Here is a 27,715-nt window from a genome sequence, read left to right as displayed (position 1 = left end):
CCTCCTGCAGCAGCTGTCAAAAAGGCAGTTGTGACTTGATTGGCTCCTCCATTTGGCTTCCCTCAGAGACACTGGTAGTCACCGCAGCCCTCCGACTTTCAGTGACTTTATAATCTCACTAAAACACTAGTAACACAACAAGCAGATAAGGGATTTTCCAGAATTATCGTAGTAAATGTGTCTAATAACATCTGAATTGCTCCCACTGTCGTCGCCTTTTTTTCTTCTTCTAGTGCTTCACTCTAGCTTTCCTCATCCACAAATCTTTCATCCTCGCTCGAATTAATGGGGAAATCGTCGCTTTCTCGGTCCGAATCGCTCTTGCTGCTGGTGGCTAAGATTATAAACAATGTGAGGAGCCCTAAAACCCGTGACGTCACGCGCACATCGTCTGCTACTTCCGGTACAGACAAGGCTTTTTTATTAGCGACCAAAAGTTGCGAACTTTATCGTCGATGTTCTCTACTAAATCCTTTCAGTAAAAATATGGCAATATCGCGAAATTATCAAGTATGACACATAGAATGGACCTGCTATCCCCGTTTAAATAAGAAAATCTCATTTCAGTAGGCCTTTAATGTGCTAAAACAAGATTTTTAAAAGTTTTTTTTCGGCATGTTGTGATGTTGCCGTCACTCCCAATCCTCTCTGTCTTTCTGGTCCCAACCGCTTACTGTTAAAGACAACAGATGATTGGATTACAACGTACCACCTGTGAAATCTAATCACCTGCCAGCAGTGTCTCACCGTCAGCACATGCCCCGCTCCTGCCCACTGGTGCTCGTCTTCAGCACCATGGACAGCGGCGGTGACTTTTCCTGCTACAGGCAGCGCTGACTGCACCTGCCCCCACAGAGGGGTCTCCTGCTGGTGCCCAGAATTTGGACTAAACATAGTGAAATCACACTTATATTTATGCTCCTAAAATCTGGAATTGACTTTCTGAAGATGTGACGTAATGTTCAAATCCAGGCAGTTTTATTTAACTGTGCAAATGACAAATTGAAGATATTTAAGCTACACTTTTTGATTTTAATTCTTCTGATTTATTTTTTAATTCATTTCAGATTGTCTTGCATGGCTTTCTGTGACATTTAGACAGTCAGAGCCAGAGGTTACAAAGTGCAGTAGCTGAGCGCTTTCAAATCTCTGTACTTTGTGTCCATACCTGGGTTCAAATGGTTTATTTGAAGCACAATCCTTATTTATTAAATGTTATGCGCTTTTCTGTACGAGATTCAACTGTGCGACTTAATTAATCAATCAATCAATCAATGTTTATTTATATGGCCCTAAATCACAAGTGTCTCAAAGGGCTGCACAAGCCACAACGACATCCGCAGTACATAGCCCACATAAGGGAAAGGAAAAACTCACCCCAGTAGGACGTCGATGACGAGGACGATGAGAAACCTTGGAGAGGACCGCATATGTGGGCAACCCCCCACCCCCTCTAGGGGAGACCGAAAGCAATGGATGTCGAGCGGGTCTAACATGATATTGTGAAAGTCCAGTCCATAGTGGATCTAACATAATAGTGAGAGTCCCGTCCATAGTGGAGCCAGCAGGAGACCATCCCAAGCGGAGACGGGTCAGCAGCGCAGAAATGTCCCCAACCGATGCACAGGCGAGCGGTCCATCCCGGGTACCAGCTCTGGACAGCCAGCACTTCATCCATGACCACCGGACCTGTCCCCCCCCACCCCCACCCCTCCACAAAGGAGAGGGGCGCAGAGGAGAAAAGAAAAGAAACGGCAGATCAACTGGTTTAAAAAGGGGGTCTATTTAAAGGCTAGAGTATACAAATGAGTATTAAAATGGGAATTAAATGCTTCTACTGAGGTAGCATCTCGAACTGTTTCCGGGAAGACATTCCATAGTACTGGAGCCCGAATAGAAAACGCTCAATAGCCCGCAGACTTTTTTTTGGGGTCTGGGAATCACTAATAAGCCGGAGTTCTTTGGACGCAGATTTCTTGCCGGAACATATGGTACAATACAATCGGCAAGATAAGCTGGAGCTAGACTGTGTAGTATTTTATACGTAAGTAGTAAAACCTTAAAGTCACATCTTAAGTGCACAGGAAGCCAGTGCAGGTGAGCCAGTATAGGCGTAATATGATCAAACTTTCTTGTTCTTGGCAAAAGTCTAGCAGCCGCATTTTGTACCAACTGTAATCTTTTAATGCTAGACATGGGTAGACCCGGAAATAATACGTTACAGTAATCGAGACGAGACGTAACGAATGCATGGATAGTGATCTCAGCGTCGCTAGTGGACAAAATGGAGCGAATTTTAGCGATAATACGGAGATGAATGAAGGCCGTTTTAGTAACACTCTTAATGTGTGACTCAAACGAGAGTGTTGGGTCGAAGATAATACCCAGATTCTTTACCGAGTCGCCTTGTGTAGTTGTTTGGTTTTCAAATGCTAAGGTGGTATTATTAAATAGTCAGCATTTCCGTTTTCTTGGCGTTGAGTTGCAAAAAGTTAGCGGACATCCATTGTTTAATTTCATTAAGACACGCCTCCAGCTGACTGCAATCCGGCGTGTTGGTCAGCTTTAGGGGCATGTAGAGTTGGATGTCATCATAATAACAGTGAAAGCTAACACTGTATTTGTGTATGATGTCGCCTAGCGGCAGCATGTAGTTGCTTGCGGATACAAAGCCGAGAACTGAACACTGTGGAACTCCACTCGTTACCTTAACATAGTCCGAGGTCACATTGTTATGGGAGACGCACTGCATCCTGTCAGTAAGATAAGAGTTAAACCAGGATCAGGCTAAGTCTGATATACCAATATGTGTTTTGATACGCTCTAAATTTCCTTTCATAGATTATTTAAATGTTTGGCCCCACTGTGACATGAGCAATCAGGCTCCAATATTTGTATACACATTTAAACGCTCACATGATTAGAGAAGCTGCCTTTAGTAAAATTAAAGGCCTACTGAAACCCACTACTACCGACCACGCACTCTGATAGTTTATATATCAATGATGAAATATTAACATTGCAACACATGCCAATACGGCCTTTTTTACTAAATTGCAATTTTAAATTTCCCGGGACTTTTTTCTTGAAAACGTCGCATAATGATGACGTGCACACGTGACGTCACAGGCTGTTATGAATATGAGCGCTGCGTACACACACAGCTAAAAGGCATCTGCTTTAACGGAATAATGACACAGTATTTTGGACATCTGTGTTGCTGAATCTTTTGCAATTTGTTCAATTAATATTGGAGAAGTCAAAGTAGAAAGACGGAGTTGGGAAGCTTTAGCCTTTAGCCACACAAACACACGGTGATTCCTTGTTTAAAATTCACGGATGTGAAACCTTAATATGGATCACAGCGGACATGGATCCCGACTACATGTCAACCAGCACGTTTTGGTGAGAAACTTGTGGTTAAAAAGTCGCCACTTACCGGATATCAGCTGAGCTCGTGCCGTCCGTACAGCTGCCGTCGACTTCCCCGAGACACCGCGCGTCAACACCCGGCCGTGGACGTACACTTCCGACTATCAAGTACAGTTAAACTCACTAAAACACTAGCAACACAATAGAAAGATAAGGGATTTCCCAGAATTATCCTAGTAAATGTCTCTAAAAACATATGAATCCGTCTTAATGCAATGGGATTGCAATCGCGTTTATTTTTTTTTTAAACTTTTTTATTATTTTTTTTTTTTCCTAGTCCGTCGCTATTAATATATTCAAACACGAATCTTTCATCCTCGCTCAAATTAATGGGGAAATTGTCGTTTTCTCGGTCTCAATAGCTGTTTTCGTTGAAGGCTCCCATTAAAATCAATGTGAATATATGAGGAGCCATCAACATGTGACGTCATCGTCTGCGACTTCCAGTAGAGGCAGGGCTTTTCTCCAGTTGCGAACTTTATCGTGGATGTTCTCTACTAAATCCTTTAAGCAAAAATATGGCAATATCGCAAAATGATCAAGTATGACACACAGAATGGACCTGCTATCCCCGTTTAAATAAGAAAATCTCATTTCAGTAGGCCTTTAAATGCTGTAAAGTTGTTATAGGAAAAAATGCAGTGCACTGAAGTGACATTAGTAATAAAAGCAAACACAAGGAACTGCAGTAGAAGGAAAAAATTAGGGCTGTGAAAACTGAGGTAACTCATTTGATTAACCACAAAGATTAATCTTATACAAAATAATCATCAAATTTATTAAGTTAAGCATTTATTATTTATTATGGTGTCGATCGCAAGGGACTGAATCTCACTGATAGAGGAGGACATTTGCATGCTATTTGCATCAAATGCTCTGCAAACATTCCGTGAGGAGGAAAAAGAAACATCAAACTTTAACACATCAAATCTTATCAGCCCCCTGAAATACCAGCATCGCTACAACAGTGTTTTAAAAGTCTACCAAGACACCTGCTACTGAAAAAGCTGCCCCTGCAAAGAAAGGTGTGCACAAACTAATTAATCTAAAATATATAAAAATTAGATATATATTGTACATAGGATAGGATAGGTCTTTATTGTCATTGCACAAGTACAACAAAACTTCGTTATCAACACAAACCTGTTCAAGATTAGACAAACAAACAGTGTACAGGGTTACAGAACAAGAACGCTGATGGGTTGCCATAAGGCGCCCCGTAAAAGATGGGAAAAAGGTAAACGCTGGAGAAGTATGAGTAAAAAAATACAATCCAGACTGGGCTCCTAAGGGGGCCCTGTACGGAGTGGGAAAAAACCTCCATAGCAAAGCACATATACATATTACAACATACATCTCGAGATATCTAGCAACAGAGGGAAGGTAGTTCAAGGTCATGGTGGTAGGCCGCAGCTCTTAGGCGCTGACCATCCATTCATCACCCCTATGGGATTTGCGTCAAGGGCATTGGGTTGGGGGGAAGGGGGTTGTATGTGTGGTGTATATTTTATTTGTGGATATGTGTGTGTGTGTGTGTATAAACCCGTAGTGTGTCTCTGTTCCGCGGCGTTGATGTATTGTTCCGTCTCGTCCAAAGTCAACAACAACAGGTGTGTCCATGAGAGACAAGAAGGGAGTTTGTTGTGTCTTCGCTGCGCTGTTCTTCAGGAGAGTCTCGAAGCCAGGGAAACAATCCAAGTTAGAATGATTTTGTATGCGAGTGAAAATAAAATTTGCTTTTCACTCTAAATTGTCTATGACTGGTCCTCTAAACCTGCGGGGTAGACAGTCCGATATAATCCACAGTTCTTCCCGCATCCTTCAATCGTTTGTGGCAGCTTTGAGGTACTTTGAAGACTGCCAGCAACTTCCAATTTGTCGACAAACCAGAGCAACGCTTACTCCAATAAGCAGATGTCATGTTGTCATAATTCCGAATAAGTGGATATCTTCACGTCCTCGACAAAAAAGGGCCGCCAGGCACGCGGCACTCCTTCTTCTCCCAAGAGTCCGTCGTGTGTCCAGCAACAACCGCTTCGTCACGACAGCAGGTTCTCCCAAACCCAAGATCTTGTCAATTTTGTTGAGGCCAGTTAAATAGTTCCAATGTTTGTGCAAAAAGAGGCAGCAAGAAAGTTAAGACAAGACAAAACAAAGAAGCAGGCAGGAGAGATAAGGGAGAGGAAAGGGGAGCGTCCACCCTCGATGAGTGCCAGTTATCAGTATTGGTCTTAAAAAAAAAAAAGGTGCATCCCTCAATGTTATAATTATGTTTTTGATGAATTCTGGCCCAAATCTCAGAACTATTGTTTTTATTTTTAATCGGCTTCAGGATTATAATGGGATCTTTGAAAAATGTTATTACCTGTAAAGGGAGTCCGTGGTCCAAATACGTTGGAACCCCTTCCTTAGGCACAGTATCCCAATGTAGACTGAACCAAAATCCAAAATATGTAACTGTATGACATTTTTATCTTGACATCTTCTACCATGACATCATCCTGCGTGAAAAGGCTGTTTCCTCGTATTCCAAAGTAAAGGACCTTTCCATTTCCAAGATATATTTCTGCAAGTTGATTCCGAGAAGTACCAGGCAGCTTGCGTTCTATCACGCCATAACAGTAGGGAGGCTTTTAATATTCATTATGCGGCATATCAATGACCGCAAACATACTGTACAGGCAGAGTGATAAATAAATATCTTCAGTAACAAGAAGAGCAGTGTCCTGCAACAGATGGTATGGCTCAAAGAGACAACCCATCCTCAACATCATCCAGTCGGTTTGTGATTTTATGATTAGACAGACATGGGCGGCCTACATCCTCAGACAATTCTGTGGCAGCAAGAACCTTCAACTTTCAACAAGGATAATTCACACAACTTCAAAGGAAAACTCAGTGTAAGGAAAGTGGAATGGAGGTTAAAGGAACAAACAGGATGACTGCACAAGCTGGATAATGCAGCAATTTTGCAGCAATGCCACTCCGTAAGATGATTCTGGCATTTTTTTTTTTGTACTCAGAAAGTAGCAATAGACATGACATTTCTCTCCCATACTCCCTCTCTTTGATATTTTCAGCCTTAATTTTCTTTTTGATAAATACATCAAGGCCAGTCAGGCTCAGGGTCGTTTCTTCTGCAGCTTACAGTGAGTGATAAAACTGAGCTCAAGAAAAACAATGAGGACAAACACACCTATGCTGGATGGAGATGCACATAAAAAATAGCACTTTGGAGATGTTCCTGCAAAACTGGAAATATAATAGGAATACATATTTTCAATGTATGACTAATCAGCGCTCCTAACATTTTAGATGGTGTTAATGACTAATTACCGTATTTTCCGGACTACAAGGGGCACTTAAAATCGTTTTTTCCCCTCAAAACTCGACAGTGCGCCTTATATCCCAGTGCGCTGAATATACAGAATAATTTTGGTTTTGCTTCCGGACCTCGAAGGTATTTAATTTTGTACATGGTGAAATGACAAGTGTGACCAGTAGATGGCAGTCAAACATAAGAGATACATGTAGACTGCAATATGATGGCAGTCAAACATAAGAGATACATGTAGACTGCAATATGATGGCAGTCACACACAAGAGATATGTGTAGACTGCAATATGACTCAAGTAAACAACACCGACATTTTATATGTTCCATTGAAAATATAGAACATTACACACAACGCTAAAAACGCTAGTAAATACTATTATGGTGTGTGTATAAGGTAAGACTTATCTGGCGTTTTGTTTCGCAATTTTATGCAAAAGCAACTTCTCTTACCTTCTGGTACCTGCTGATCTGTATTTGGGATCTGCATAAGTCCTGAAAAATTGTGCGTGTCTGCCTTTGACACCGTAGTTGATAAGCTTCTTTTTCACTATCTTCTTGTTATGGGACATTCATCCTCCACTGTTGCCATTTCTAATATAAAGTAGTGCAAAGTTCTTACTTATATCCGTCAGTAAACTCGCCATGAAAGCACTAAATCATACTGGTGTAGTGTGTTTACATTATACACCCCGGGACACATTTCCGGCGTTATTGCACTAGTGAGCCACGGATGCTGCTCCGTTTTTGATTTAAGTAAACTCTGAATGTCATTAAAACAGTTAGCACCATTTTTTGCCACTTCTTCAGCTCCCTTCCTTGCACGCCACACTGCTACACCAAAGATGACGGGTAAAAGACCTTGCCGGAGGGGAACCACAAAACGGCGCATCCTGAAGCGACTGTCAGAAAGCGGTTTGAAGATGATCTGTAAAACATAATCCATGCAAAATTTTGACCAAAGAACCACCATTATATGTTAAGTAGACCACAAGGCATTTTTTCAATTTAGAAAAAAAATAAAAATTGTATGACTCCTTTAATGCGCCCTATAATCCGGTGCACCTTATATATGAAAAAATAAATAAAAATATACCATTGGTCTTGTGGTCCGGAAAATACTATACCTAAAGTTTGTATAATCTTTTTTTATAAAATATAATTGTGCAAAAACTAGTGCTGTCAATATTTTTTAAATCTCAACGGTAACAATTGTTAGTACTTTTAAAAACATTTAATAAACATTTTTCTTTTTTATGTAACTAGCGCATTCTATCAGGCATACTTTGTTGGCATTGACAATTGCCACATTACCTAATGGCCGAGTGCTGCTTTTGTTCATTGTAACCAGAGTGGTGTATAAAGAGATTATAGCCTACTTGGTTTGCTATTGTTTGAGGCCATCTCCTAAATGATTGGTCAAATGGCACTCACTGGGCACCATGTTTGCTTCCAACTTTGCAGCAGGCCACAGCTGGAGCTATACATACACTGCACTTCCTCATTCATGTAATTGAAGATGTTTTTCTTTGTGTAAACATGAATATCCATACAAAGTTGACATACACACATATAGTGTATATATATATATATATATATATATATATATATATATATATATATATATATATATATATATATATATACACTATATGTGTGTGTGTATATCTATACACAAATATACATAAATATACATATATATATACATTTATATATATATATATATATATATACACACATATATATAATATTTAATTTTTAATGCAATGGTGCAGTGATTACAAACAATTGATTGGAGGCAGCCACACTAGTCAAAATGTGTCCTTGATTGTTGGTCCAAAGCTAATGAGGGTAATAAGTTTTTTGGTTATCCCTTGTATTTTTTTTTACGTGTATTGCTCCGTCCGGAGCGTGTTTGACAGCCTGCTGGTCACTCAACACTGCATGAATGTAACAGCGGGGTGCATCAAATACTTTGTTAAAATTTAAGCATGTTTTATCGTAAGTTGATTAGCTGGAATATGTATAAAACTATATTTTTATGGTTTATTTTGTCAGGAAAACTAAAGTCAGAACGACAGAAAAGCATGCCTCCTGTGTACAGCCGCACGTCTTAGGGAGCAAATATTTGCCCCAGTTCTTTGTTGGCCATACTCTCATTATACACAACTCCAAATATAACACATTGTTACTGTTATATGGCTATAGAGGCATCCTCTGAAATGCAATTAATATAATTTAATCAAAATTGTCAAATATATTTATTTGTAATTTTGCACAAGCCGGATTTAGAAACAAGTTAAAAAGTAACAATAGCCATACAATGTTGCTTTTATTTCCATCCATCCATCTTCTTCCGCTTATCCGAGGTCGGGTCGCAGGGGCAACAGCCTAAGCAGGGAAACCCAGACTTCCCTCTCCCCAGCCACTTCGTCATTATTTGCTTTTTTATATGTTCCAATCGTGTATCATTTGTTTCAGGATTCAGCTCAGGAGGGAGTAATCACCCGAGATATCCACCGAACTTTTCCTGCACATGACTACTTCAAGGACTCAGAAGGAGATGGTCAGGATTCACTCTACAAGATTTGCAAGGTGAGAATAAGACTGAATTCAAAAACAAGTCTATTTGAAAATATCTATTTTCATTAGCTTTACATAAGAGTGCGAACATTTCTTAAAGGATCCCAACTAAGGATTTCAATATTCCTTCATCATTGTCTCAAACATATTGGCAATATCATCGGATCATCGAGTAACACATTTTAATATCACGCAAACCTCCTCAGAATTGGACATCAAAACTAAACACAATGATTAGGAGGAACGTGTTTGAATGTGTCTTTCTAGACTGTAAAGATCGATAGTGAGTGTTAATTATGCAACACAATTATATAACATGAAACTAAAGGACCGAAACAGCCTAACTAGTATTGTTAAGTCTTGCTCTGAGATTAGTGGCGTAAAAATAAGAGACTTCAACCTCTACTGCAACCAGCAAAGAGTATTTTAGCCTTTCCGAGCCATGTCCTTGCAGGTGAATTCTCTCTGTTGCCTTCAGGGCGACATTATGCCCTTCATATGTGTAAAACAAATCGCTTCAGAGGGTTGTATTGTTGTACTCTTTGTGTATTCATTGACTATTTATTTATTGTGGGCCATGTGTAGGCTTTATGAACCACGACAAACTGCTACTCAAACTTAATTGCCCCTTGGGGGATTATTAAAGTTGTTTGAATTGAACTCTCAGGGCGTTCAATGTTCGCAACTGGACTGCTTGGTTTGTCTTGGACGACGTTTTGCCGAGTAGGCTTCATCAGTTTGTGCTCGTGGCCTTAGACTGGTCAGATCAAGTCCAACGGTGTGACCAGAAGTTGACCAAAATGGATTTGAAATTAGTAAAGTTAGAATTACACATTTAGCAATACACATAATTATGGCTTCTGTTTTTATTCACTAATATTTTCGTAGTATTGAAGGGGACCTACGATGATTCAAATCTACATTTAAAGCATTTCCTTATGGTCTAGATCAGTGGTTCTCAACCTTTTTTCAGTGATGTACCCCCTGTGAACATATTTTTAATTCAAGTACCCCCAAATCAGATCAAAGCATTTGTGGTTGAAAAAAGAGATAAAGAAGTAAAATACAGCACTATGTCATCAGTTTCTGATATATTAAATTGTATAACAGTGCAAAATATTGCTCATTTGTAGTGGTCTTTCTTGAACTATTTGGTAAAAAAGATATAAAAATAACTAAAAACTTGTTGAAAAATAAACAAGTGATTCATCCATCCATCCATTTACTACCGCTTATTCCCTTTGGGGTCTCGGGGGGCGCGCCTATCTCAGCTACAATCGGGCGGAAGGGGTGTACACCCTGGACAAGTCGCCACCTCATCGCAGACAAGTAATTCAATTATAAATAAAGATTTGTACACATATAAGTAATCATCAACTTAAAGTGCCCTCTTTGGGGATTGTAATAGAGATACATCTGGATTCATGAACTTAATTCTAAACATTTCTTCACAAAAAAAGAAATCTTTAAATCAATATTTATGGAACATGTCCACAAAAAAATCTAGCTGTCAACACTGAATTCATTGTTGTATTTTTTTCACAGTTTATGAACTTACATTAATATTTTGTTGAAGTATTATTCAATACAGATATTTATGAAGGATTTTTGAATTGTTGCTCTTTTTAGAATATTACAAAAAAAATCACAAACCCCTTGGCATACCTTCAAGTACCCCCAGGGGTACGCGTACCCCCATTTGAGAACCACAGGTCTAGATAATATGTATTGGATAGGGTTTAGTGTAAATTTTGCTCACAGTCACATCTATAACCCGTTTTGTGAGTCTGTCTGCAAGCTTTGTGTGTAGAGGCGTTCCTAGATTGCCAATTAAACCATGTCCCACCCTCTCCAAAATATACATTTATGTTTTGAAAATGTAAACTTTTAAAAGTATATTTTGTAGACGGTCGTCATCTATTTTTTTGCTTACAGGATCAAAACAATACTTCATGAACATTATGTCGATTCACCCGGTCACAAAAATAGGTACACCTTCACACTCACTGATTGATAAAACGGCAGCGGTCATTTCATAGTTTTTGTTTTATAGACATAGAGCAGGCTAGAGGACATGAAACGGGAAGGAATATACGGAAATTCCAGCGGCAACAGCCTCAGCTGTGTGGGCTCAGCAGAGGGCGATGCTTTCTTACACAATATGTCCAAGAATGCCCATATTAGTACATCAGTCAAACTGTGACGTCACCGATTCCTCAGTGTTAAAAACATACTCCAAAAGCCTGCGGACAGAGGAATCCAAAAACTCTGTGTAAGCTCACGCCCAGTTGCATGAATCTTATATTTTGACAAGTTAGCATTATTTTAAAATAGTTTCTATTGTTGTAAGATTTATAAGTCAGAAAATAAAAATACCACCATAGGTCTGTCATGATTCGTGGACAGGATCATGTTTTGTTTAGTCATGTTCCGTTAAGTTCCTATTTTGTGCACCTCTGGGTTTGTTTTAGTTACCTTGGGTGCTGATTGGTTTCACCTGCCTCTGATTAGTGTTTGAAATGCTCACCTGCTGCCGGGCACTAATCAGAGAGTTATTTATTCAGATTGTGTGCCACACTCGGTCTGGCTTCGTTATTTGCTACAAGCAGCACGTTACGTTGGATGACTTCTTATTTCCATGCCTTTGATTCCTGCTCTAAGTCTCGCCTTAGCTTCCCGTGTGATTGGCACGCATCCCTTTTGTTTTGTTTTTGTACGGTTTCACGGTGGCAGAGGGGTTAGTGCGTCTGCCTCACAATACGAAAGTCCTGCAGTCCTGGGTTCAAATCCAGGCTCGGTATCTTTCTGTGTGGAGTTTGCATGTTCTCCCCGTGAATGCGTGGGTTCCCTCCGGGTACTCCGGCTTCCTCCCACTTCCAAAGACATGCACCTGGGGATAGGTTGATTGGCAACACTAAATTGCCCCTAGTGTGTGAATGTGAGTGTGAATGTTGTCTGTCTATCTGTGTTGGCCCTGTGATGAGGTGGCGACTTTTCCAGGGTGTACCCCGCCTTCCGCCCGATTGTAGCTGAGATAGGCGCCAGCGCCCCCCGCGACCCCAAAAGGGAACAAGCGGTAGAAAATGGATGGATGGATGGAATCATATCCTACCTGCACGCTTCGTCCGGAGTTGTCCGTCTGCATCCTGGGAGAACGACCACGCATAAACATGCGACCCAACTGTGACAAGGTCACCTTTAAAGGCCTACTGAAACCCACTACTATCCACCACACAGTCTGATAGTTTATATATTAATGATGAAATATTAACATTGCAACATATGCCAATATGGCCTTTTTAATTTACTAAATTGCAATTTTAAATTTCCCGGGAGTTTCTTTGAAAACTTCGTGATGTCACGGGCTGTTAGGAAATATGAGCGCTGCACACACACACACAGCTAAAAGTCGTCTGCTTTAACGGCATAATTACACAGTATTTTGGAGATCTGTGTTGCTGAATATTTTGCAACTTGTTCAATTAATTTTGGAGAAGTCAAAGTAGAAAGATGGAGTTGGGAAGCTTTAGCCTTTAGCCACACAAACACACGGTGATTCCTTGTTTAAAATTCCCGGAGGTGAAACTTTACTATGGATCACAGCGGTCAAGCAAACATGGATCCCGACCGAATTTCAACCAGCAGGTTTCGATGAGAAAATTGTGGTAAAAAGTCGCTTCTTACTGGAGATCAGCTGAGCTTGTGCCGTCCATAAAGCTGCCGTCGACTTCCCTGATAATTGGCGTCAAGACACCCGTGGATAGACCCCTCCCTCTATCAGGTACTGTTAAACTCACTAAAACACTTGCAACACAATAGAAAGATAAGGGATTTCCCAGAATTATCCGAGTAACTGTGTCTAAAAACATCTGAATCCGTCCCAACATGTTTTTTTGTGTGTTTTTTTTCTAGTCCGTCGCTATCAATATCCTCAAACACGAATCTTTCATCCTCGCTCAAATTAATGGGGAAATTGTTGTTTTCTCGGTCCGAATAGCTGTTTTTGTTGGAGGCTCCCATTAAAAACAATGTGAATATGTGAGGAGCCATCAACATATGACGTCATCGTCTGCGACTTCCGGTAAAGGCAGGGCGTTTCTGTTAGCGACCGAAAGTTGCGAACTTTATTGTGGATGTTCTCTACTAAATCCTTTCAGCAAAAATATGGCAATATTGCGTAATGATCAAGTATGACAAATAGAATGGACCTGCTATCCCCGTTTAAATAAGAACATTTCATTTCAGTAGGCCTTTAAGTCTTTTTGAGATGGTTTTCTACAGTACAGTGTACTTTGAAAGGACCATTTTCCTCAAACTTTTCTACAGTAGAGCGTTAAGTCCAAACAAAAGTTGCAGTAATTAGAACTGATACATTACTAATACATTTTATTTGCACGGCTGCCAGCTGATGCAGCAGAAGCCGTTACTTCCACCTTTTTTTATTGGCTTTCAGTTGGTAATGTTAATTTATGCTAAACTATAAGATACGGGTCATGCCCATTTCAATAAATTAGGGTGTATTTGAAGTAAAGAAGAAGCGAGACTGCTGCCAGCACAACAACATTCCATTCAGTTTTGATCAATGGTCAAGCGGGCAGAAGTCTCACTTCTTTGTACCTTAACACCTGTCGGGTTGCACCACAGTAGAGTGAAACCTTCTGGTCAGGTCCCCTCTTGAAGAGGATAAATACTTAAGATCCTGCACCAAACCCTCAGACTAGTGCTGTCCAATCTAAGTCTGTGAGCATGAACTGATGAAGCTTGCTTGGATAAGAGGCAACACTTGTTTGATTGATTCAACGCTCGGAGAATACAATGACCTGGAAGAATGAGAATATCTACAGGCATCTTTGCATTATGTTCCTATTTATTGCGATGCATTTTTATACAGCAACAAATGTGTGTATAGCACCATCTCTTTGGGACTGACATTATAAACTTGTGTTGTCAAGTTTATACTGTATGTATGCACCTGGAGTAAAGCAGCTTTACAGGGGAACATTATCACAATTTCAAAAGGGTTAAAAAGAATAAAAAAATCAGTTCCCAGTGTTTTGTTTTATTTTTCAATTTTTTTTTTCAAAATTTTACACCTCCCAGAATATCCCTAAAAAAAGCTTTAAAGTTCTTGATTTTCGCTATTTGCGATGCGACGGTCCATTTCCCTGTGACGTGATACAGTGCTGCCAATACAAACAACATGGCGGTTACCACAGCAAAATATAGCGACATTAGCTCGGATTCAGACTCTGATTTCAGCGGCTTAAGCGATTCAACAGATTACGCATGTATTGAAACAGATGGTCAGAGTATGGAGGCAGATAGCGAAAACGAAATTGAAGAAGAAACTGAAGCTATTGAGCGAATAGCTATTCACGCTATTTGGCCATAGCATGGGTGTACCTAATGAAGTGGCCGATAGCATGGCTGCCTTATTAGCATCGCCGGTAAAATGTGCAGACCAAACGATCAGGACTTTCGCATCTTGTGACACTGGAGCAACTTAAATCCGTCGATCAGTAAGTGTTTGTTTCGCATTAAATGTGGGTATCTAGTTTCCAATGTACATACAGCTAGCGTAAATAGCATGTTAGCATCGATTAGCATAGCATGTTAGCATCGATTAGCTAGCAGTCATGCTGCTACCAAATATGTCTGATTAGCACATAAGTCAACAACATCAACAAAACTCACCTTTGTGATTTTGTTGACTTAATCGTTGCAAATGCATCTGCAGGTTATCCATACATCTCTGTGCCATGTCTGTCTTAGCATCGCCGGTAAAATGTGCAGACACTCAATGGGGGTCTGGTGGCAGATTTCTTGCCAGTGGTGCAACTTGAGTCCCTCCCTGTTAGTGTTGTTACACCCTCCGACAACACACCGACAAGGCATGATGTCTCCAAGGTTCCAAAAAATAGTCGAAAAAACGGAAAATAACAGAGCTGAGACCCGGTGTTTGTAATGTGAAAATGAAAATAACGGGTATGTTACCTCGGTGACGTCACGTTCTGACGTCATCACTACAAGACCGATGAACAGAAAGGCGTTTAATTCACCAAAATTCACCCATTTAGAGTTCGGAAATCGGTTAAAAAAATACATGGTCTTTTTTCTGCAACATCAAGGTATATATTGACGCTTGCATAGGTTTGGTGATAATGTTCCCCTTTAAAGGAGTGGATTTTGGGTACTAAGAAGCACAATATGGATATCTGGATGTTCTTGTTGATAAAAGTCAAGTGGAGGTTTTTTGTTTTTTTTTTAAATAAATAATTAGAACATCTCACCTTTGTATTTTTGGACTATCAGCACTGTGGGAGGACCTGTCAGGATGGGTTTACATCCGATCTGAACCCAAGTAGGTCAGTGGCGAGCTAGCCTTCATTTATATGCAAATTCATGTAGATTTACTGCTGATAAGGTTGGCTGGATCTTGAGGCATGAGTGGGTTACAGGCGCTGAGGATCCAGGACGCACTGTATATTCATCGTTGCATGAATCTACTTGGCAATATGCGTGGAATCTTTAATTTTCTAACCTTTATTCTCCTGGAAAGGTCAGTTGAGCCGTGTGAACTTTTCTAGTGGCATTCTGCTCCATGTTGTTCATGTTTCATTCCGTCCCGCTTTGGTCTAACCTGTTGAAGCAAAGGCTTCAAATAGTGTTCATTAAGAGGGCCTCCTGCAGCAATCTGGGATTAAGTGCTGCCTCGCTCATGAACAATTTGACAGTGAGTTGCTGAGAAACACTTCTTCTTAGCTTGAGTAGGGACTTAAAAACCTGTGAATCCTTCCAAAAAATATCCCAAATATTACCATGGAAACAGAACTTCAAACTTCAAGATAAGTAAAAGTGTATGATAAATGATATGCCTCATCAACCAAGCTAATGTTGCATGTATAAGTGATCACTGGGGGGAATATATTAACTCCTAATTTAACACATTTGTTCACTCGTTTTCCTACTCATTTCTGCTTCCTTGAAAATATATCAAAAGATTTTTCTACCACTTTGTATACTTGAGCAAACATTATTGCTTTAAGGGGATTGGTAGCTTTCACTATACCCTATACCTTGGAATCAATAACCCAAAGGTCCCAATTTTTTGTAGTTCCGTGTGTGTTGATAAATCAATCAATCAATGTTTACTTATATAGCCCTAAATCTGCTAATTGTTATATTTTTTATATATAATATTTTAAAAAGAGCTGATTATGATGCTGTCCAGTTGTTATATCTTGTTTTTATTATTACTTTTGCAAATTTCTGATTCTAATTTACAAGCATTTGCAGTTGCAATTCCAACATGTTAGATGGCAGTAGGGTATAGGCTATGATGTGTTGCCAAGTCAAGTAGGTGTGATTTTAAAGTGCCACCTAATAGTCTTATGTTGAACCCTACAAAGTGTTTATACTGTGTGTCTGTGGTTCTTAACCTTGTTGGAGGTACCGAACCCCACCACTTTCATATAGGCCAGGCCTGGACAATTATTTTGACTCGGGGCCAAATTCTGAGAAAAAAATGTGTCTGGGGGCCAGTGTATCTATTTTTGGGGAAACTAATATAAAACCTCACAATAAAGTCTGATCGAATGCTAAAAATGTTATGAGAGACCGCCTTAAAAACCGAATGGAATTTTAAACTTTTCTATGACTGATAAAACCCTGAATATTGTCAACATATAAACATCACACCCCCTCTCGATCGACATATTTTACAATCAAGCCAAATGCAAAAAAAATACAACAAACAGTGAAATATGGACGCGAAGGGTAAAAAAAACATCTACAATCTGATACATCTGATAAATCACTAAACTTTACAACTTTCATGTAAAACTCTTCTTCTGCATCTGTCCCGGATACCCACATTTCAGGCTCTGGAAACCCTTTGTGGAAACGCTCCCCACCCACACTGCTTGGTGCCTCATCTGAGCTGCTGTGACGTAGATTACCATAGTCACCAGTAGAGTTGTACGGTATACGGGTATTAGTATAGTACCGCGATAATAATGAATTATATTCCGTACCATACCGCCTCTGAAAAGTACCTGTCCGCCACACCCTAAGATCTTTTGTTAAAATAAAGCCAATAATGCATTTTTTTCGGGTCCCCTTTATTTAGAAAAGTATCGAAAAGTACCGAAAAATATCAAAATAAAATTGGCATCGGGACAACACTAGTCAGTAAAATATCATGCAAAATTGCAGATTCCAACCATTGAAATACTTTGTATAGTTGAAGACTTGCGGTCATTAGGAAAACATCACTGCACATCATAATGGCAGCTACACTTTCCATCTTAAAGATCTAAAAAAAATATTTGGGAATGTCCGGCGGGCCAGATTGAAAAGCTTAACGAGCCGCATGTGGCCCCCGGGCCTTAATTTGCCCGGGTCTGATATAGGCATTCCCCGAACCCTTCTTTAGTGAAAAATAAAATGTTTTTTTTTTTTTTAAATACAAGATAAAGTTATCTGTTTTTTTACTGGTGCACAAAATGAACCGTGCATTAACATCACCTTGTTCAAAAAACAAAACCAACACAGTGCATGAACTCACAAAAAATGACACAAATCAGATGGAAAATTAGAGGGAACATTTTTTGGGGATATCCATAATACGACGATTGGGAAAATGTTGTATTTACACGATGAGTTAGGTGTGTCTTGACCTCCGCGACGGAGGCTCTGCCAAACCCCTGAGGCCGACTCACCGAACCCCTAGGGTTCGATCGAACCCAGGTTAAGAACCACTGCTGTATGTATTGCACTTAATACACACCAACTGTTTGATTGTAACGTTCATTTTAGTTGTAGTTTTCATTACCAAGTTTGGATGTGTTGAAATGTATACAGCAAAGCCAATGGACGGAGTTTGGTCGGTGCCAATAAAGGACCAAATTCGGTACCCATACCTAATCACAAGCCACATACAGAAGTTCGCATACACTAATTTTGGCCGATGAATGTCATAATAATTTTTGGCTTATAATGAATCCGTCTTTTTTTTTTGGAGAGTAGTATGATAAAACAACGTACATAGGTAATTATTTTTAAAAGCTAGAATTGGGTGTATAAGTTTGAAATTATTTTGGATTTCCTTTCTCTACGACTGAAAATATTACAGAGCGGCTTAAATATATACATACACCCCCACTAACACTTAGATAAAGGTCTCTTAGCAACTACTAGCATAATTCTGACTGCATATTTTAACACTCCTCTTGGCAGGATTATACAATCTTTCAAATTGGTGAGTTTTCTGGCGCAGAAAAGCATAGTAAACACATTTTACCGGGGTTGAGGTCGAGGCTTTGCAGCGGTTATTCCAGAAGCTCATTGCTCGCCTTTGTTATCCATTCCAAAACCAGGGTTGACGTGAGTTTGGAATCATTATCCTGTTGGAACACCCAACTCTGTCCCAAGTTTCAGTCCAGCTGTTGATTAGAGTAATTTAAATAATTTACAGCACGGGTGTCAAACTCATTTTAGGTCAGGGGCTACATAGAGGAAAATGTACTCCCAAGTGGGCCGGACTCGTAAAATCATGGCATGAGAATTTAAAAATAAAGACAACTGCAGATAGTTTTTTTTGTTTAAAAATAGACCAAGCACATTCTGAAAATGTACAAATCCTCATGTTTCGTTTAGTTTTTTACACTTAAATGTTGCGGTTGACAGTATTGTACCTTCATTTGTCATTTATATTTTCTGAATAAACAATGTGATCATTTTCATCAATTAGGTGGAATTGAGTCTGGCAGAGTTTTACAATGTTCTTATTGGTGTTATTTTTTAATCTATCACAAGATGAAATCAATAATAATATCAAATTACAGGATGCAATTAATGTATTGTAATCATTTTTCTCAACTGATGTAATAACATCCTGTGATTTATTCTGTACATATGCAGCATCATCTACAACAAAACTTGTGAATTTGGACTCATTTCTTATAAGTGAAGTTAGAAGGAGATACTTATTACTTCGGCATTTGTGTGCCCAGAAAATGTGTCCCCAGTCATAAGTATAACACAAAATGTACACTCTATCAAAAGTATTGATTTGGGTAGAAATGTCACAGGTCACATTACCAACATTATTTTTGAAAATCTCGGCATGAACATAACAATCCACATTTTTTAGACTATCACTAGTAAGTAGCATAAGTACGTAATGTCCAAAATGTTGCCTCTACCTTAACACAGCACATAGCTCCGCCCCCTCTGAAGTCATGCATGCTGTAGCAGCAGAGGATACAAAGAATTGCTATTGCGACATCCAGTGGACACATTTAGAACAGCAGTTTATTTTATTCCAAAATTTCAGCTCATTTTATTACTTAGAAAACTTATCTCGCGTGCCGAATAAAACCTTTTCGCAGGCCACACGTTTGACACCGCTGCTTTAGAGAGAGTCCTCCCGCTTCATGGCTACTTAAAGTATTAGTCACCAATTCTTAGATTTTAAATTAGTGCTGCCACTAACAACTTGTTTTCTAAAAACCTATCTATCGACAAAGTTTTCGAATTGTCGATTAATCTGAACGACTAACTATACAGAATAAGTTGTCTGCCTTATAATAGGTCGCGCTGAAAGCATGCAGACACACATCCCAGCTGCTTGTGTAATATTAAAGGTCCTTACCGACTCCAGCGTGCTGTTGACAGAGCGAACTCGGCATCAAATCACCGCAGTCTTCAGAGCTTCCATAGCCGCACGTTGTAGTGTCCTGTGAAATTCAGAAAAACTTTCCCACAAACCCTGCATGTTGTTTACACTTTTCTGTGTTTCCGCGCAACACTGATAAGGAGGGGTCGGCGATATGTACGACAGGGTTCGTACTGGTGCTTAAAAACTTTAAAAATGCTTGGATTTTAATGTTGTGTTTTCAAGTGTTGAAAAACACTTGAATTTTGGGTGAAGTGCTTGTAAATGCCTGGAAATGTTCGTCATACTTTTCGGCAGTCTGACTCAATAGGCTTATCATAAAATGGAAAAAAATAAAACAAGGTTTCTTAAAAATTAAAGCTACACGCTTGATCTGTTGGCTTTGCACGAGCCCTTACATTAGGTTGTTGTCCTGCCAGAGCCGTATGTACAGGACAGTTATGCATCAATCCATTATGCCGGGAGGTTGTCGTTTTAATGAACATTGGTTGGAAAATGACACATACAAACTTTGGATAAAACGTGGACCAAATCCACGTTGCCTGCTGCAAAGTATGCAAAAAAGGAAATCCAGCATGGTTCGATGTATTTTTTGCTCCATTATTTTGGTTGTCTACTTAACTTGTGTGAATCAATCCGTGCTGTTTGATGTCATTGAGTCCTGTAGGTAAGAAAAAGACCAAGAAATGTGAAAAACAACACAAATGGAGACACGTTTACAAATACCAATGATATTGAATAGTCTACAGCATGGGCGTTAAACTCTGGCCCGCGGGCCAAATGTGGCCCGCCGTGTAATTTAATTTGGCCCTTGAGGCAAGATCAAATTAACATTAGAGCTAGCCCGCCTCTGTAACACTGCATTCACCACTAATACTCATACTCGTCAACCCTCCCGATTTTCCCGGGAGACTCCCGAAGTTCAGTGCCCCTCCCGAATTTCTCCCGATTTCCACCCGGACAATAATATTGGGGGCGGGCCGTAAAAGCACTGCTTTTGGCGTTTTCTACATGTCACCACGTCCGCTTTTCCTCCATACAAACAGCGTGCCGGCCCACTCACATAATATATGCGGCTCATACACACACACAAGTTTATGCAAGGCATACTTGGTCAACAGCCATACAGGTCACACTGAGGGTGGCCGTAGAAACAACTTTAACGCTAACAAATATACGCCACACTGGGAACTCACAGCAAACAAAAATGACAAACACATTTCGGGAGAACATCCGCACCGTAACACAACATAAACACAACCGAACAAATACCCAGAGCCCCTTGCATTACTAACTCTTCCGGGACGCTACAATATACACCCCGCTACCACCAAACCCGCACCCAACTCAAACCCGCCGCCGAAAAGAGGCATTCAATTTGTATTTTTATTTCATATGATATGCAATTGATATTTTTTAATTATTATTATTTAAAACTCAATTTTGCATGTCACTATAAAGTCATATACGCCTTGCTTGGTCAATATTCAATGCAAAACTTGTTTGGGTTTCTATTAAAGGATTAATTTGTTCAACCTCGTCCCGCAGCTTCGTTCAATTTAAAAAAATATTTTTCTTTTTTCTACCTTTATTTCAACAACAATATGGTACATACAATTCATTCAATCAGAACATACAAGTAAACATGTCTCTATACATTTTATCAACATGTACCTAAAACATGTTTTTCTCTAGCATTTTTAGACATTAATAAAAAAAAAATTAAACCCAATTATCATAAGGAAATAATAAACAAAATAAACATCCAAACATGTGCAAGGGATAACAATAGCAATTGAACCAACACATTTATAATATCATCATATAAAACATTTTTTTATGCTGTCTTTGATGGAAATTGTCTTTAGAATATATTTAATGATGTGGGAAGTTTTCGTGACCTTTTTGTTTTTTTTGTCATCATTGCTGAATGTTGACGCAAAGCTAGATGTATTTGGATATGCACGTCAAGGTCTGCAGAAGGGTACATAGGGAGAAGAGCAAAACGTCTTTTGTGCGCAATCTACGGGAAGCCTTTAGCTAACACACAAAATACATGATCATTTTCTCGTTCGTCCTGACTCACTAGTAAGAAGCACTGCTAATTATGTAACAAAAGTTAGGGAAAAAAGATGATTACAAAGCAGAATGTCCCTGTGTGGGATTATATAATTTTCAAACTGAATGAGCAACACAAGCCCGTCAACATGAACGTGCAAGTATGCCATGATGTCTATAGCAGCAAAAAAAAATCAACAACAACAACAAAGAAAACATCCCAGCCAAGTTTTTGCAACTGGGAGGAAAAATTGTACTTCAAGATGTTCAATATTTTTTTAAGTGCAATTTTTGCTAATAGACATTTGGTCAATTTAGTTTTTGTTGGTTTACCTATTTAGGATAATCAAGTTATTGACTACATTTGTGTTTAAAGGCCTACTGAAACCCACTTCTACCGACCACGCAGTCCGATAGTTTATATATCATTGCAACACATGCCAATACGGCTGGTTTAGTTTACTAAATTACAATTTTAAATTTCCCGTGGAGTTTCTTGTTGAAAACGTCGCGGAATGATGACGCGTGCGCGTGACGTCTCGGGTTGGAGGGGACATATTAGCGCAGCACCACTTGCGGCTAAAAGTCGTCTCTTTTCATCGCGCAATTATACAGTATTCTGGACATCTGTGTTGCTGAATCTTTTGCAATTTGTTCAATTAATAATGGAGTAGTCAAAATAGAAAGATGGAGGTGGGAAGTTTTAGCCTTTAGCCACACAAACACACGGTGTTTCCTTGTTTAAAATTCCCGGAGGTGAAGCTTTTCTATGGATCAGAGCGGTCAAGTGAACATGGATCCCGACTACATGTCGACCGGCAGTTTTCGGTGAGAAAATTGTGGAAATAATTCGCCTCTTACCGGAGATCAGCGGAGCTTTTGTCGTGCTGCAGCTGCCGTGACTAATTCCCTCAGAGACTGGCGTCAAGACACCCGTGGACACACCCCTCTGACTATCAGGTACCATTTAACTCACTAAAACAGTAGCAACACAATAGAAAGATAAGGGATTTCCCAGAATTATCCTAGTAAATGTGTCTAAAAACATCTGAATTGCTCCCAATGCGATTTCACCTTTTTTTTTTTTTTACTTTTTTTTTTAGTCCGTCACTTTTAAATTTCCTCATCCACAAATCTTTAATCCTCGCTCAAATTAATGGGGAAATTGTTGCTTTCTTAGTCCAAATAGCTCTAGCTGCTGGAGGCTCACATTATAAACAATGTGAGGATGTGAGGAGTCCTACAACCCGTGACATCACGCGCACATCTTTTGGTAAAGGCAAGGCTTTTTTATTAGCGACCAAAAGTTGCGAACCTTATTGTCGATGTTATCTACTAAATCCTTTCAGCAAAAATATGGCAATATCGCGCAATTATCACACATAGAAGGGACCTGCTTTCCCCGTTTAAATAAGAAAATCTCATTTCAGTAGGCCTTTAATTGGTCACACAATGATATCAGCAATAATTTTGTTTATCGGCAATGAATTATCGCCCAGAAAAATATGTTTTTGGCCCAGGTGTAATCCGCCCGGTTAAGCCCCTCCGTCACCAGGTCTTGGGTCCTTCGAAGGAGAATGCAGCATGCCAGCTGCCAAGCTAAAAACCTGCTCCAAAAGTTGTCAGAGAGTGAGGTCTACCAACGTACACAGGGCCTTACTACACTGGTTGGTCTCCGTTCTACAGGCCTATAGAATTACAAAAAACATTGTTTTGATTTTGTATTGATGATTAAAATTTACAGATTTTGATTGGAGTTACAGGAGGAACCTTTTAATTGTCTATTCTCCATTGGCTGGTGCATAGAGTCAGAACACTGGATGCTTGGAATTGTACATCCTATGAAAGTGCTCATGCTTTGAAAAAAAAAACACAAAAAGGAATGGATATATGTTGGGTAGGGCTGGGCGATTATATGATCGTGATTGATGATTGCGATTAATTTGACTTCGATCACGGTGATCAGCTGTCAGCATATTTCCTCCATCAAACATGGGGGGAAAGCCTGTTAGAAGATACCGCACTAACCGCAGTAGTAAACAGTAGGGAAACAACGATGCTTGATATAATCCTGCACGGCCTGCCTTAATCCTGTGTGTGTGTGTGTGTGTGTGTGTGTGTGTGTGTGTGTGTGTGTGTGTGTGTGTGTGTGCGTGCGTGCGTGCGTGCGTGCGTGCGTGCGTGCGTGCGTGCGTGCGTGCCGGGCGGGCGGGCGGGCGGGCGGGCGGGCGGGCGTGCGTGCGTGCCGGCGGGCGGGCGGGCGGGCGCTCGCGTGCGACCATCCCTTTCCACCATCGCAAAAGTCAGGCTTGTCGCCAATTCATCCATTCGTTTTCTACCGCTTGTCCCTCTTGGGGTCGCGGGGGGTGCTGGAGCCTATCTTACCTGCATTGCACGGAAGGTCCATCACGACGTGATTAATGTTCAATCATCATTGTGCCTCTTACCCCTTATACAGCTAGAAGTGTAACCCAGAAGAACAAAATAAAGAAATATGAACACAACATTCACAACGAGCAGCTCAACAGTAATCCTGCCCCAAATGCGGAGTCGCAGGCAGTCAGGCACAGAATGCCTTTGTGACTGAACTACTGCAGTGGTTCTCAACCTTTTTTCAGTGATATACCCCCTGTGAACATTTTTTTAATTCAAGTACCCCCTAATCAGAGCAAAGCATTTTTGGTTGAAAAAAAGAGATAAAGAAGTAAAATATGTCATCAGTTTCTGATTTATTTAATTGTATAACAGTGCAAAAATATTGGTCATTTGTAGTGGTCTTTCTTGAACTATTTGGGAAAAAATATATTAAAAAAACTAAAAACTAGTTGAAAAGTAAACAAGTGATTCAATTATAAATAAAGATTTCTACACACAGAAGTAATCATCAACTTAAAGTACCCTCTTTAGGGATTGCAATAGATATCCTACTGGATTCATGAACTTAATTCCTAACATTTATTAACAAAAAAAGAAATCTTTAACATCAATATTTATGTAACATGTCCACAAAATATCTATCTGTCAATACTGAATATTGCCTTGTTGCTTTTCTTTTTAGAGTGGAAGTATTATTCAATAAATATATTTATAAAGGATTTTTGAATTGTTGCTGTTTTTAGAATATTTGAAAAAAATCTCAAGTACCCCTTGGCATACCTTCAAGTACCCCCACTCGTACGCGTACCCCCATTTGAGAAACCACAGAACTACTGTATTGGTCCTGACTGGGAAAATAGGCACACTCACTAATTTAATCAGAAAAACTAATTTTTCAATCTAAATATTTTTAATCAGACTTTTCGTATATGTGTTTGCAAAGTTTCAACTCTTTTGATATAACTATGTGTGTAACGGTACACAAAAATTTCTGTTCGGTACGTACCTCGGTTTAGAGGTCACGGTTCGGTTCGTTTTCGATACAGTAAGAAAACAACACAATATAAGTTTTTTGGTTATTTATTTACCAAATGTGTAAACATTAGCGTTATCCTTTTAACTTTGGGAACACTATTATAATTCTGCCCACGTTAATCAACATTAAACTGCCTCAAATTGTTGCTCAGATTAAATAAAATGACAAAACTTTTCTTCTACATATAAAAAGTGCAACATTAAATAGTTTCAAGTCAACTCAACATGCTTAATTTATCACAGTATTTGGGAAGCCTGTAGTTGATTTGTATTATGTAAATGTTATATTTTTATCAACATGTGATAGCAGGGACCCTGCCATTCAAAGCTTTTCTGTCCGTAAAACACACACACACACCGCAAAATGAGCTAACGTTACGCTAAAAGCTAATTGGCCTTCACCGCAAGCCAGAACTACGAGCGAGCTGAGCTGCAGTTTAAGTTTCTAGAAGGTCAAGGGGCTCATAGTGATGTTAGTAGTAGTTGACGGGAGGTGTTTATTATAATTTGGGGAGAGAATGCTGCCTTATTGCTCACCTGCTAAACACCCGTCTGCTCGACACTGAAGCATTTAATACACGCGCTCTGAATACGCACTGCTGATTGGCTGTTACCGCTCTGAATACGCAATGCTGATTGGCTGTTACTGCTAGATATGTAACCAATCAGATGGTTGTGTGGGTGGGACAGAGGCAAAAGAAACAAAGCAGCTTGCTAAGACTTTAGTTTAGAAACTCTTTCGGTACACCCCCGTACCGAACCGAAACCCCCATACCGAAACGGTTCAATACAAATACTCGTACCGTTACACCCCTAGATATAACATGTACTGAAAAACTGCAGACATGTTGTGTTTAATCATTTCGGAGTTTGTGGATTAAAAGCAATGTTGAAATATTCATTAAACTTGTTTTATGTGTTAGAATACATTATTTTACAGTACCTCAAATTCCAACTACATCTTAATGTACTTTCATTAAATATAAGATACAGTGCATGGGTGTTAAAAAACTCCACAATCTGGGTCAACCCTTTCCTTTTGTCAAAGCGCTGGTGAAAAGCAATAATAAGAATACAAATAATTTACCCTTTAAAAGTGTTGTTTTGTAAATGTTAACTCGAAATAGAAGTCTTATATTATTCAGCACGCCACTGATATTTTTTTACTGCAGGTGTCAAGCAAAAAAGAAATATTAATAACAACTTTGAGAGGAAAAACGTATTATCTTTGCCCCCACAAAACATACCAAAAAGTAGCAAAACTGTGGCTCTAAAACCAGGTACATACTGTACTGTTCCGCTTTTAGTAAACACAAATAAATGTGAACAAAATGATAGTCGTCAGCTGTTGGCTTGTATTACCTCCATCAAACATGATGGAAATGTCTGTTACAAGATACTACAGCAGTAATTGCCTTTAGTTAAAATAAATAGTGACATTAATTGAGATCGGATAATATGAAAAAATTAATTGTGATAATTGTTTTTGCCATGTTGCCCGGCCTAAATGTCGGTATAACGTAACTATCTGCAAAAGTGTTGCTTGCTAACGTTTCCAAACCTTGTTAAAGCTCCTGAATTGCAAAACCAGAGAAGTTTCTGCAGTATTTGCAAAAAGACATCCATCTTTGCTGAATGGGTATCAAGAACAAATGCTATTAGGTAATCACAAGTCGGTAATTATAGGCAGGCAGCAGTTTACTGTGTCAGATTTATTTGGCCTGACGGACAAAGCAACTTCCAGTGTCGCCACCACTCCTGCTGCTACCATTACAAAATATATATATATAAATTCTCAGATTAACTAATCTTGTGAGCTAATTCTGACTCACTAGAGAGTAATAGTCAATGTTCATCTATTCAAGATTATTATTGTCAAATGTTTATACCTTTTGTCTTTGGCAGTTGTAAGCTTTTGACTACATATAAATAACCCTCTTTAGTAGGATATAAAAATTCAATTTGTTTTCAGTTGCATTAAACGCACTAAATTGGATTTACTGATACCAGCAGAAACCTAGTTCTTTTGTTTACATTGAAGCTACCATAACAGTTAGCATGACTTTTTTGTTTTTTCTTTTGCTTGGTGTCTCCCATGCTTAGTTATTCGTCTTCCAGTGGTAATGATCCTTGTAAGGCATGTAGTTTGATTGCCACCTTCGAGGCAAGGTGGCACCTCCTAAGAACATAAACACCAGCAAGCCACCTCTGTCAGCTGG

At 39.4% G+C, this 27,715-nt stretch overlaps 1 protein-coding gene across 1 annotated transcript in view; it reads left to right on the top strand.

The window, feature by feature from the left end:
• rabgap1l (RAB GTPase activating protein 1-like) overlaps window positions 1-27,715 on the top strand; it is a 258,076-nt gene that overhangs the window by 146,632 nt on the left and 83,729 nt on the right. Inside the window, exon 14 of the mRNA XM_061883477.1 lies at window positions 9,248-9,361. Within this exon, the coding sequence (XP_061739461.1) occupies window positions 9,248-9,361 (114 nt within the window). The remainder of the gene's footprint in view (window positions 1-9,247; window positions 9,362-27,715) is intronic.

The sequence above is a fragment of the Nerophis ophidion genome, linkage group LG22 (assembly GCF_033978795.1).
Source record: "Nerophis ophidion isolate RoL-2023_Sa linkage group LG22, RoL_Noph_v1.0, whole genome shotgun sequence".
In the NCBI taxonomy this organism is placed as follows: domain Eukaryota; kingdom Metazoa; phylum Chordata; class Actinopteri; order Syngnathiformes; family Syngnathidae; genus Nerophis; species Nerophis ophidion.
This window is presented reverse-complemented; position numbering and strand designations above follow the sequence as displayed.